This window comes from Patagioenas fasciata, chromosome 1, assembly GCF_037038585.1.
Source record: "Patagioenas fasciata isolate bPatFas1 chromosome 1, bPatFas1.hap1, whole genome shotgun sequence".
Taxonomy (NCBI): Eukaryota; Metazoa; Chordata; class Aves; order Columbiformes; family Columbidae; genus Patagioenas; species Patagioenas fasciata.
The window spans coordinates 211,784,926-211,797,363 of record NC_092520.1 but is presented as its reverse complement, the minus strand read 5'-3'; the positions used below and the strand labels follow the sequence as shown (position 1 = coordinate 211,797,363).

General features: G+C 41.9%; 1 protein-coding gene across 2 annotated transcripts in view; it reads right to left on the bottom strand.

Moving 5' to 3' along the window:
* MKLN1 (muskelin 1) overlaps positions 1 to 12,438 on the bottom strand; it is a 106,502-nt gene that overhangs the window by 43,574 nt on the left and 50,490 nt on the right. For both annotated transcript variants that reach the window (XM_065838136.2, XM_071803539.1), the window contains one exon: positions 9,969 to 10,081. In XM_065838136.2, coding sequence (XP_065694208.1) covers positions 9,969 to 10,081 — 113 coding nt within the window. The remainder of the gene's footprint in view (positions 1 to 9,968; positions 10,082 to 12,438) is intronic.

Here is a 12,438-nt window from a genome sequence, read left to right as displayed (position 1 = left end):
TCAAGGCCTTCCAGCAACACGTAACACTGCGGATCTCATGTTGCACAAACCAAGTCCAAGAGAATTCCTACGCAAGCAAGTGGAATAGCAGAGAGGAATAAACCTCACAGAGCTTCAAGCTCACAATGTGAAACAATTCTTTCATTTATGTGAAGCGTGTTGCAGGAACACAAATAAAGGTCTTGTCTAGGCTTTAGTTTACAGTCAAAAATTAAGTCATCCAGCCTATATGATTCAACTTACAAATGCAAACAGGAGAAGCACTGAAGTGATGCTCTAATACAAGTCAACCTTGGAGCAAAAGTGCATCAATATTGTGCTATTTCTAACAGAAGACACAATTTACCTGCAAACCAAGTGTTACTCGCACTGATGAAACATGAATCAAAATGTAGCTGCTTTAATTTTAACAAGGAAACTTGCTTTATTACATGTCAATTGCTCAGCTTTGCTTTCAGTAACACTGATGAAATAGCACAGATGACCCACCACAGAATCAGAGCTTTCACCAGCTCTGAGAGATGGGCCCTCAGGACAACATCCCTCGTGCACCGAATTTAACCAACCCCATTAACAATTGCAGGATGTGGAATGAGGTCATTTTCTCGTGGATCGCAAGTTCACGCTGTCCTCTCATTACCGATAACAATGGCTAGAGAAGGTCCAGCCAAGAGAGATTTTTCCGTAGATGCAAACTATTCGGCTCGGCTGCAGTCACACTTGTAGCTACCAGGCTGAAAACAAAACCAAACTAGTCATTTATGGGCTGTTTAGCCACAATGATGAAGCAGCAGCAACGCTAGAACTTCTGAAGTACTTTTTTTCTTAATTAATTGTCCTTGAAAAACTGGTGATAGCAAAACATGAAATTAAGTCCAAATACTTTGACAGCCACAGGCTCTCAGGTGTTTCTGAGAAGGTGAAAACAGTTCAAAACAGATAACAAATAGTTGGTACTCAGAGGTGTTAGAAGTGGCTGTAGAGTTTTTTGCCCTTAGGAAATGGCTATGAAATTCCCCTCTCAGGGATTTAGATACTAAGTACAGTTTAATGCAGGCTTCATTTGTTAGCTATTACAGCAACATGGCAAGATAAATATATATATATATATATATATATATCAGAACAGAATCTTTTCAGCATTGAAAAGAACTGCGGAGACTCCCAACACTTCTTTTGAATGAATCTATAGATGAGTAAAGATGTAGCTTCTGAAATGGTTGTTTATATCACCTTTCAGCTATTCTCAGAACATTATGTAGTTATCCAGGTGCAGGAAATGTATCAGTTACGACTGGAATTGCAGTGTAGTCTCTGCTGTGTCATAGTTTCGGAAACAAGGCATATTTAACTTTGCAATAATCTACATGGAGGAAAATGAGGCAGGAAAGAGTGTAAGTATTTTCATCGGAAGTCTAAACACCACCCTAAACCATTCCTTTCTAGATAATAAAAAAGTATAAAGCTTGGCAGCAAACACATGTGGAAGAGTTTTTAAACACAGAGCACTGAAAACAAAGCAACTTGGGGCAACGCAAGGACTTGAACCCAACGGTTCCTGAATCCCAGTACCACTAAACTCTCCATCACATAAACGCCCTGCAAAATAAATGGATTAAGTCCTATTAAGCATACCGTGTTTCTCGAAAATAAGACCTGGTATGATTTTTCAGGATTTTTGAGGACACTCAAAATATAAGCCCTACTCCGAAAATAAGCCCTAGTTACACTTTATAAAAAAGGTCAATTTAAATAGTGTCCAGGCAGCTATACATGTAAAAAACTAGAATTAATTGGTAATAGAATACAGCAGCACAGATAGCGTTTGGAAAGTTATGACGATGTTCCAGAAGATGATGCCATGACTGTATTTAAATAAATGTTGATTTTTGTTGATGAATATCGGTAAATGTAGATTGTTGTCCATGGAGAAAGGAAATAAGAGTCACAAATTCATGATGGAATTCAGGGTTTGGAGACTTATGATCATGTTTCAGAATGTGATGACATGACTGTATTTGAATAAATGTTGATTTTTTTTGTTCAAGAACAAATACAGGTTGTTGTTCATGGAAAAATAAGACATCCCCTGAAAGTAAGCCCTAACGGATCTTTTTGGCACAAAAATTAATGTAAGATCCTGTCTTATTTTCAGGAAAACACGGTACTATGGGGAGAGGCTGAGGGAGTTGGGCTGGTTTAGTCTGGAGAAGAGGAGGCTTAGAGGTGAGCTCAGCACTCTCTAGAACGACCTGAAGGGCAGTTCTAGCCGGGGGGGATTGGGCTCTTCTCCCAGGCAGTCAGCAATAGGACAAGGGGGCATGGGCTTCAACTCTGCCAGGGGAAATTTAGGCTGGAGATTAGAAAGCAATTCTGTGCAGAGAGAGTGGTCAGCATTGGAATGGCTGCCCAAGGAGGTGCTGGACTCACCGGCCCTGGAGGTTTTGAAACTGAGATTGGACATGGCACTTAGTGCCATGATCTGGTCAATGCACTGGAGTTGGACCAGGGGTTGGACTTGATGAGCTCTGAGGTCTTTTCCAACCCAGTCGATTCTGTGATACTAAACTCTTTCACGTCTCAGAACTCATCATACCAACCAATGCATTATCCATTCTGCCTGTATACACTCCTGAGACAGTCCAGCATATTTAAGTCCTAATTACCTTCAAAACCCGGTGGCAGAAATGCATTCATTATTAGCAACAAGGTCCACAAAAACTTACATTTTCAAGCACGTAATTATCCAGACAACTCAGCAAAGGTTTTGCCTATGATACCACTTGAGAACTCTTCCCCTGTGTTATCATATTGACATAACTGATATTTCTTTAGAGATTTCCATATCTGTACAGCTTGGGGAGCATTAATGTAACAGATTTTTCACAGCCTACCTGAAATCAGAGAGTGCTCCGCTCCCAAGATGAAGCTGACTGGTGTATGGAGCTACTTTCACCTTGCTGGCAAGAGAATAAGTTTTCCTCCCACCTTCTACCGCCACATACCCTGTTTCTTTAAAACCCTTTTTCCCCATGCATTTAGTATGAAATGCAGGGATTCCAGCTGGCTCTTGTCTGACAGGTGCGTATTTCTGTGTCTTTAAAATCCAAAAGGATATAAACCAGCTTTCCTTATAGCAATCTCCACCACTTGGCTAAAACCTCACCTGGAAATTCTGTAATACTTTAAGTAGTTGAATAACGTGTCATCTTCCCAGAGATGCATTCATAGCCACCCAAGCCTGTCTCTGTGTACGGCCTCATTTGCAATTTACAGGGAACTGGATGACGCAATAACTTCATAATAAAGTCACAGAAGTAAAATAAAGCTGCATTCCAGACCAGAGAACAGAGCAGTACACTCATCATGAGCTAGAGCTGCAATGGTGATTTTCATCGGAACGTAAACATCACAAATCGACTACACATGATGTATTACTTCAAGGTGTACAAGTGGTTTACAAGCTGCATTCTTTGCAACTGAAAGCTTTATGATGGTTTAGAAATTCACATATAATCCGAGCCTGGTGCACACAAGCTCCAAAGTTCTGCAGCCTTCAGAACACCGTGCATAATGCATTTATTTAAGTACTCCCTTCTCTGTGAGGCTGACTTCAATATCAACGCTTGGAGAAAAGGGACCTCCACACATTGAAACATCTGCTATTAAGAATAACTGAAGTTTGGCTGGTTTTCTGTGCTTTTTTTTCATGCTGGAAGCAAGAATTACAGGTACCTAGTGATGGAACTGGATAACAAAACAGAGCTGTTTAAAATAGGAATGATCTTTTCTTAAAAGGACAACTAACAAGGTTAAGAGGACAGAGCTCCTTAGGTACACAAGGTAGTATAAGGTAAATAAGTTCCCTTTAAAACTCAAAACCTTTTCAAAAACGTTTTTTTAAAATTAATGATCGAGGTACTTCTCCCTCAACAGGGTCTATTTGTTTTACGCTGCCTATGTCAAAATCACTGGAGAAATTAGGCATATCCGAAAGTCTCCCTAACATTTTGGAGAAAGAATACTGGCTAGAACATTTTTAAAACTATTATGCTACTAAGCAGGACGGAAAATAAACCATTAACATGCGATATTTAGGATCGGCCTGGAATACTTATCACTTGGTCCACTTCAGCATCTGCCTTCTTTGTCCCCACTTTTGTAGGCGTTTACGCTATTTAGGAAGTTGGCTCAGAGGTTTATCTACAGCATCCAAGTTTCTATCGCAGGCTTTTGGGGACAGCTGCTTTCTCCCCATGTGCTTTTGTGGCACCAGGCACCTCGTACAACTGAGCATCTGTACGACTGGAACTACTCACAAGTAGGACATGGTAGATTCAGTGTATTAGATCTCAAGTCCATACACATCAAATAATTCAAAACTATACCACCATCTGCGGGAAGGAGCCCATACTTGAGACTAATTCAGTTTCTACACTTAAAACAGTATAGGGTAAAAACTTCACATAGATAAGCTTATATACTTCTGCATCACACCCCAAAAAAAATCAGTCATAGGTGTCACAAACACAAATGCATCAAATGTTTGCGTGGTTATGACACTGGCAGCTTTGCGTAAATTCATCCATGTCAACCAAAGTTAAGAAAGACATGCAGACACCATAAAACATTTAACTGGAAATACAATAGCAGCTGAAATTCACCCTGGCTCTCACTATTGAGATCTTTCTACATTTGTCAGCTTTTACTTTCAATAACCTGAAAAAGCACTTGGTGTCAGCAGCAAACTGTCACTTCACAACACACCGATTTTCATGTGGAACCTACTGAATTGTACGCACTTGTTGACCTAAGTTTTCCTTCATTCTAAGAAACAACTTATCCTCTCAACTAGTCAACCCATGACAAGACCTTCACTTCTACCTGTTTCTTGCCAAAGGCTCTTAAAAACTTGAAGAACAGTGTCATCTCCACCTAACCCACTTACACAATTTCCACGTCCTTCACCGAACTATCTGTGAGCACAGTTTTCCTCTACAAAAGCCAGAATGAGGATGAGTCAACACATCATATTTACAAATGCTACAAATATTTACAGAAGCTACCAATTCATGCAGTAATACAGTGTTTGAAGGGACAACCTCTGTCTCTTCTCATGTATCTAGGAAATACTGAGCAACGGTACATGAAGACTAGTTACATACAAAATATGTCAACTATCATGCTTCTGTACTCTCATTTATCAAATCTCCAGAGACATGGACATCCCTCTGCCTTTTGATCCTATTTAAAAATCCACGTAACTACCAATTTCCACAAAGTGAAGTCTTTCCTATAGTTCATTGAAACTGTCCTACTGTACTGAATTTCACTAAATCAGCCTTCAAAAGATAAAGCTGCTGCTTGGAAACTAGAAATATTAGACACCAAAACATACACATGAAATTTCTCTATTAATTGACACTGGTCTAGGATCAAAATGCCCAAGGAATGACAAGGTTTGTTTTCTCAAAACTATTTATTCCCAAATCCTGAAAAAGTCTACTGATCTACAACCACTACCAAATCCTGGAGACAACAACATTTGTCAGAACATTTAATTGGGTTCAGGGTAAAAACCCTTCAAGGCTCTTGGACTTCACATGTTCTGGCTGTGCCTCATGCCAACCAAATCATAGAGCTGTTGCATATTTGACCACTTGTGGGCCACGAGCTGCTCCATGGTGCTTCTCCTCAGAAGGATACAGAATTGCAGAAGGATGATTTGACAAGCACTACAAGAGCTTTGCCAGATCCATAGGCTGAAGGGATGGTGGGGAAGTTTTCCTTCATAGACTCATAGAATCATGGAAACATTGTGGTTGGAAATGACCTTTAAGATCACCGAGTTCCACCACTAACCCAATGCTGCCAAGTCCACCACTAAACCATGTCCCCAAGAACATCATCTATTTGTCTTTTAAACCTCCCCAGGGAGGTTCACTACTCCGGCACCACTGCCCTGGGCAGCCTGTTCAATGCCCAACAAACCTTTCTGGGAAGAAACTGTTCCCAAGATCCAATCTAAACCTCTCTTGGTACAACTTGAGGCCGTTTCCTCTCATCCTGGCACTTGTTCCTTGGGAAAGGAGGTCAACAACCCCCTGGCTCCAAGCTCCTTTCAGGCAGTTCAGAGATCAGAAGGTCTCCCCTCAGCTCCTGTTCTCCAGCTGAACCCCCCTAGGTCCCTCAGCCGCTCCCATCACACCTGTGCTCCAGCCCTTTCCCCAGCTCCATTCCCTTCTCTCAACTCGCTCCAGCACCTCAAGGCCCTTCCATAGCGAGGGGCCCTTGTCCATATGCTGGAGGTTCAGCCCAACACTGTGAGCAGGTCCCCTACACCCCCTTTTTAAAATTAAGTGGTTCACTACTCCGGCAGCGTTGTGAGCATTTTTTTGCTGACGTAAGAAGAACGATGGAAAATTAGCTTTAGTAGACAAACTGTTAAAAATCCCCCATGCAAGTTCAGGTGACAATGCAACATTTTTCCAGCTCACTGGCAGATAAACAGCACCAGAGTTTACTAAAAAGGTCAGACAAACTTTTCATAACTCAATGTAACAGGAAGATTATGATAATCTGGCATTGCAACAGAACCTACCAGTGCCTTCATCCCAAAAGCGTTACTGTGTGTTACCCCTACAACAATGCTGGATAAAATGTAACTTTTACCATATTATTCTCTTGTCCAAGCTTAATTATTCAGTGGCTAATTTAACCACTGACTAATTAGAACAAAAGAGCTAGAAGCAGAACAAGCACAATACAACACAAAAACAATACGAAGTTCTACTGGAATCTACTGAATGTTTTTTAAAATTCCATGTCAACAGACATTTCCTTTTCGCAAATTGTTTGTGAACAGTTGATGTCCCAATTAGAGAAACATCTGGAGTCTTTGTTTTTGAATTTACTTCTCAACATTTGAAATTGACCTTTTCATTTCTCAATCAGGTTTTATCCAGATCTCTTTAGAGAAAAAAAAACACACCACTGTTGGGTTTGCAAGTACAGCAGCTGCCAGCCGACTGTACCTCAGTAAGTCACCAAAACCCTGGACCATGTCTTGGCAAGTCTTCTGAACTTCACTGCAGACCATATCCAGGCAGAGAGTCCTTCTAGAATGTCTTTTCTGAAGCACACGCATTTCTTCACACTTGTTGGGCAGGGAAAAATTTAATGAAATATAACAAGAGAAAGTGTAGAGTCTTGAATCTGGGCAGGAACAACCCCAGGTTCCAGTGTAAGTTGAGGAATGATCTATTAGAGAGCAGCATAGGTGAAAGGGACCTGGGGGTCCTGGGGACAGCAGGATGACCATGAGCCAGCACTGGGCCCTTGTGGCCAGGAAGGCCAATGGTACCTGGGGTGGGTTAGAAGGGGGTGGTCAGTAGGTCAGAGAGGTTCTCCTGCCCCTCTGCTCTGCCCTGGGGAGACCACACCTGGAATATTGTGTCCAGTTGTGGCCCCTCAGTTCCAGAAGGACAGGGAACTGCTGGAGAGAGTCCAGCGCAGGGCAACAAAGATGCTGAAGGGAGTGGAGCATCTCCCGTGTGAGGAAAGGCTGAGGGAGTTGGGGCTCTGGAGCTGGAGAAGAGGACACTGAGGGGTGACCTCATTCATGTTTACAGATATAGAAAGGGTGAGTGTCAGGAGGATGGAGCCAGGCTCTTCTCGGTGACAACCAATGATAGGACAAGGGGTAATGGGTACAAACTGGAGCACAGGAGGTTCCACTTAAATTTGAGAAGGAACTTCTCAGTGAGGGTGGCAGAGCCTGGCCCAGGCTGCCCAGGGAGGTTGTGGAGTCTCCTTCTCTGCAGACATTCAAACCCGCCTGGACACCTTCCTGTGGAACCTCAGCTGGGTGTTCCTGCTCCAGCGGGGGGATTGCACTGGATGAGCTTTCCAGGTCCCTTCCAACCCCTGACATTCTGGGATTCTGTGTGTCTATTAAGTACATCTCTTCTTCCAAATTCTCCACACATTCACCTCAGTCTTCAGTAGTTGTTTATTTTAATTCCCTTATCTTGCTTCCTTTCAGCCCAAGACCCTTCTCATCTTCCATTGGAATTTCTTGACCTTCCATTTCACCCTGTAATTTTTTTTTTCCCCCCTCCAAAATCCCTTTACAGCCACTTCATTGTATCAACTCACAACTCTTCTACTGTGTCTCCGTTGCTCCCATCCTAGCATTACCCTGCTAGTGTCAGGCGTGAGGAACTCGAGGAGAAAACATTTGCTGGCACTGCCGATGCTTCGTGTCCCAGCCAGGCCTCCCAGGCTCTGCACAGGCTCAACCGGATCAGGCAGGATCCCAGCAAGGAAAGCAAATTAATCCCGTAAAAAACAGAGCTACCCACACTGGTTTGTGCAGGAAGAAAACACAGTAACCCCTTTTGGACAGGAGGGTTCTGTTTCACTGCAGCCTGAGATCGACAAAAGTACACGCTAAGCGGCTACAGAGCGAGAAGTGAAAGAAAAGATGATTAAAATTGTTGTGTCTTCTTTTCTACGGTTGTTCTTTGCTTTTCCAACCTCCTTATAAAGCGAGACAAATGAAAGGAAGGTCTAGCTGTTTATCTTCACCATATAGTCAATAAAAGAGTTGAGTCCTAATTACCCTTTGGTGTTATGTCACACACGCCGCTCCTTATCATGAGGAGGTTACGTGGTGGGTAAACAGCAAGAAAAATGGTAAAACCCATAGTTCAGGAGTAACAGAGCAACACAAGCCCAGCCTACAGGACTGGACCCTGCAAGACTAAATCCAGCTTCAGCATCCCATCAGTTAAACATACGAGTAGCCTCAGGCAGTGATGAAAGGACTAGGACTAAAAAAAACTAAAGCAACTTAAGAGGAAAAAAGTAACTTTCAGGGATGTAAAATGTAAGGACAATTTTACATTTATAGAGCTCGTATGATAGAAACCAGAATATCACGTTCAGGTTTTGTTACTGTCCGCTTTGTAAAGGATGTTAGAAACAGCGAGTGCATGACATGCACTGAGATTTGAAGCTACAGGAAGTACCTTACTGTGTTTTCTTTTTTTCAGCTCAGGCTACTTGTTCTACTTGATTACAACCTCTAAACACCTCTGCCAGGAAAACTGGCAATATTTAAGTGTTTCTTAATCTGGTAGGGAAGGTCACAAAGTAAGCTACAACAAGAAATGGGAAAAATGTAAGTGGGAAATAAGTTATATTTTTTTCAAATAGTCGGGGAAATCAACTCCTGAATTCATCAAAGTGATGAAATCTCAAACATCTCGTACATTCAAGAAGAGGCTGCAAGAATTTCCTCTGACAAACAAGTAACGAATTCAAAACAATTAGCACATGGAACTTTAACATTTCACAGTATACAGTAAAACAAATTACATAAACCAAAGGTCTTGGACTTTTTTTTCCTGGTTACCTCTTATAACCCAAGTTACATTTATTTTGGAGGTTTCATATGTCAAATACTGAGCAAAACAGGCCAGGGAAAATGGCTCGAATACCACGAAAGCTCTCGGGATTGTGTGGCCTCTGGCAGTTACCCCTGTCCTCGAGATTTCTGTCTGCTAGTTGTCTACTCTTACTCACATTTTTGACATAAGAAAGAAAATAAACAATTTCTTTCTGAAGCTCAACACCAGCATCAGGTCTGAAACATTTATTAGTCAGCCTGGTTGTTCACTCCTATCAAATCATTTAACTCACGTTCCACCCACTGAACTGAGTTTTGGCCGTTCAGTCTGCTCTTGAGAAATAAACCTTTCCCCTCCAGTAATCTTTACTCTTCAAATTCACATTGATCTCACACCTTCCCAATGTAAGCATTTCAAAAGCCTTCAGAACTTGAAGGTCTGAATTTTGTGGCTCTTACTGTGTGCTCTACATCAATGTAAGTACTTCAGAAGAATTACATTTTTCTGTGCAACAACTCATGTATTAATAACAATACTGATGTCTGCAGGACTTACCTCTTTCTCAGTATCCCTGGATATACAGGTCCACTGGTTTTCCTTCACGCTGTACGCCCAGAAGTCAGCCAGATCCTGAGTTCCATCCCAGCCACCAAACAAATAAACGGTTTCTATTCAAAAAAAAAGGAAGAACATGTTAGTTCTATGTTAAGAAGGGAATGCCTTTAAATAGGCTAATAGTTAAAAAACACCTGTAACCAATAGATTATCAGATGGGAAACTGAAACCAATTCTTAAAGCGCTGCTCCTCCTCGAATGGAACCAGTCACCAAGACAAAGAAATGTGTGGTTTAGCAATGGAAATTCTTCGGATTGATAGGCAGCCAAATCTCAAGGAGTCGTCTTCTATTTCTATGTATACGTAAGAGGCAAATCCACAGCCTTCTGATTAGAATTCAAGAAAGAGAAATGAACAATACGTAGCATTTTGGATACTGTGTGTTTTAGTCTATCAATGCCATCCTGGCTTATACCCCATTGGGTACAAGATCTGTAGACAAGAAAGACTTACAAGACAGTAGCAACAAAGCTTTTCTGTTTAGTACTTTCTTTGAAAAGCAACTCCACTGATGAAACCCTCTTCGAGGGAAATACCTGGCAAAAAGTAACTTACCTGATGCCACAAAAGCACGTAAGTAGAAGAGTTACAGATTTAAGTCAGTGTTTCACGCCCATCTTTAGATCTTGTTAACTTAAATCCACAAGCGCTTCAGGCACAGCAAGTTCAAGGGTTTCTCAGACTTGCTGATAATAACTACATGAAGCCTCGGAACATGGGAAGCATTTAAGGAAGAAGCCTCTGTTCTGACATGGAGAGATAACTAAGCTGCTCCCATTATAATAAAATCACTACCTGCTCTCAAATGCTAAAAATTCTTAATTTTTAGACTGCATTAAAACTCAACGCAAAGCCAAGTCCAAGAAGAACAAGCCACCTAAGTCTCGCAGAGCTCTGAAAAACTCCTTTAAAATCCACAAACCAGTTCTATTATGGACGTAACGGTCAATTTTTAATCCAACACCAATCAGAAGCACAATTAGAAAATGGGAATAGTCCCTGACCCTTACCTACCATCAGGATAGTGGTCATCACCATGGAAAGGTTACCCTGGTTCATTAACTTTAATTACCCTTCCTCCTGGACTCAGGGCTCTCAGTGTTCCCTGCAAAGAGCAGGTCCCTTTGTGCGCATAAATTCTCACAGCTCACAAAACCCACATTACCACAACAGCTTCATTGATAGCCGAGAAAAATAGAAAGATTTGGCACCAGCTAAGTATCCTATTGGGGCCTTGCCAAAACGTCATGCCCGCCTGGAAAGGCTTTGTTGTCTCCGATGAAATTTAATAGCAAACCTGAACAAATCTGATGGAAACTCAAGATTTTTGAACGTTACCTAAAGCGAGCTGACAGGTTTAAGTTGCGTGTAAACGCGGAAAGAGGAGGATGATCAAACAGTGAGTGCGACCCGTGAGCATCAGCGATAACGCAAGAACACTGGGCCAGACTTGATTTTCACCCTGATGTCAAACTGAAAATCAGATGAAATCAATGCTCCATCACTATCTAGGCTCTGAAGTCTTATGATTTATTACAGAACTGTATACACATTTCTATAGGAATTTTCTCTATTTTTAAAAGGAATATTTCTTAATGCATCAATGTACCTGTTGCTGGTAATGTCAAGAAAACAATATCTTCTACTCCTTCCAAATTTTGTAATTGCTCTCCCGTGGTATAAGGAAAAATTAATTGTTTGACGTTAATTTTTGGTTTGGTTTTTGTTTATTTTGTTGCTGGTTTTGCTTGGGGGGTTGCGGTTGGGTGCTGGTTTTGCTTGGGGGGTTGCGGTTGGGTGCTGGTTTTGCTTGGGGGGTTGCGGTTGGGTGCTGGTTTTGCTTGGGGGGTCGTGGTTGGGTGCTGGTTTTGCTTGGGGGGTTGCGGTTGGGTGCTGGTTTTGTTTTGTTTAGTGGGCTTTTTCTTTTTGTTATAGTTCAGTTTGGGTTTTTGTTGTTTTTTAAGAAAAAAGTCAAACTTCACTCCGTTCCCCAACCAGCATCACACCTTCCACTCTACTTGCCAGTTCAGATTTTGTGGGGAGGGTTATTTTTTCAGAGATCCAAGCAGGACAGACCCAGGACACGAGCCCAGCGCTCCCAGGCGTTGCCACAAAACCTGCACAACATATCAACAAACGTTCAAAGGAGAGCCCAGACACAGGGAAGAGACCACAAACTTCCAGGCAGCAGGAGCGGGAAGCTCATGGGGAGCCCAGCAGTCTCACATCAATATAACTATTCCTGCTTTAGTGCCATCAGGGAACTCCAGATGCAAGCAGAGCATCTTGCTGTGGCAGAAGGAAGGATTCTTCCTTTGTATCTGAGTAATATGTAACACGGCAATATTGCTGCTGCTTTATTAAAGCAAGTCTCTATTCTGCTTTCAGGACAGAATTATCAAAAGTACC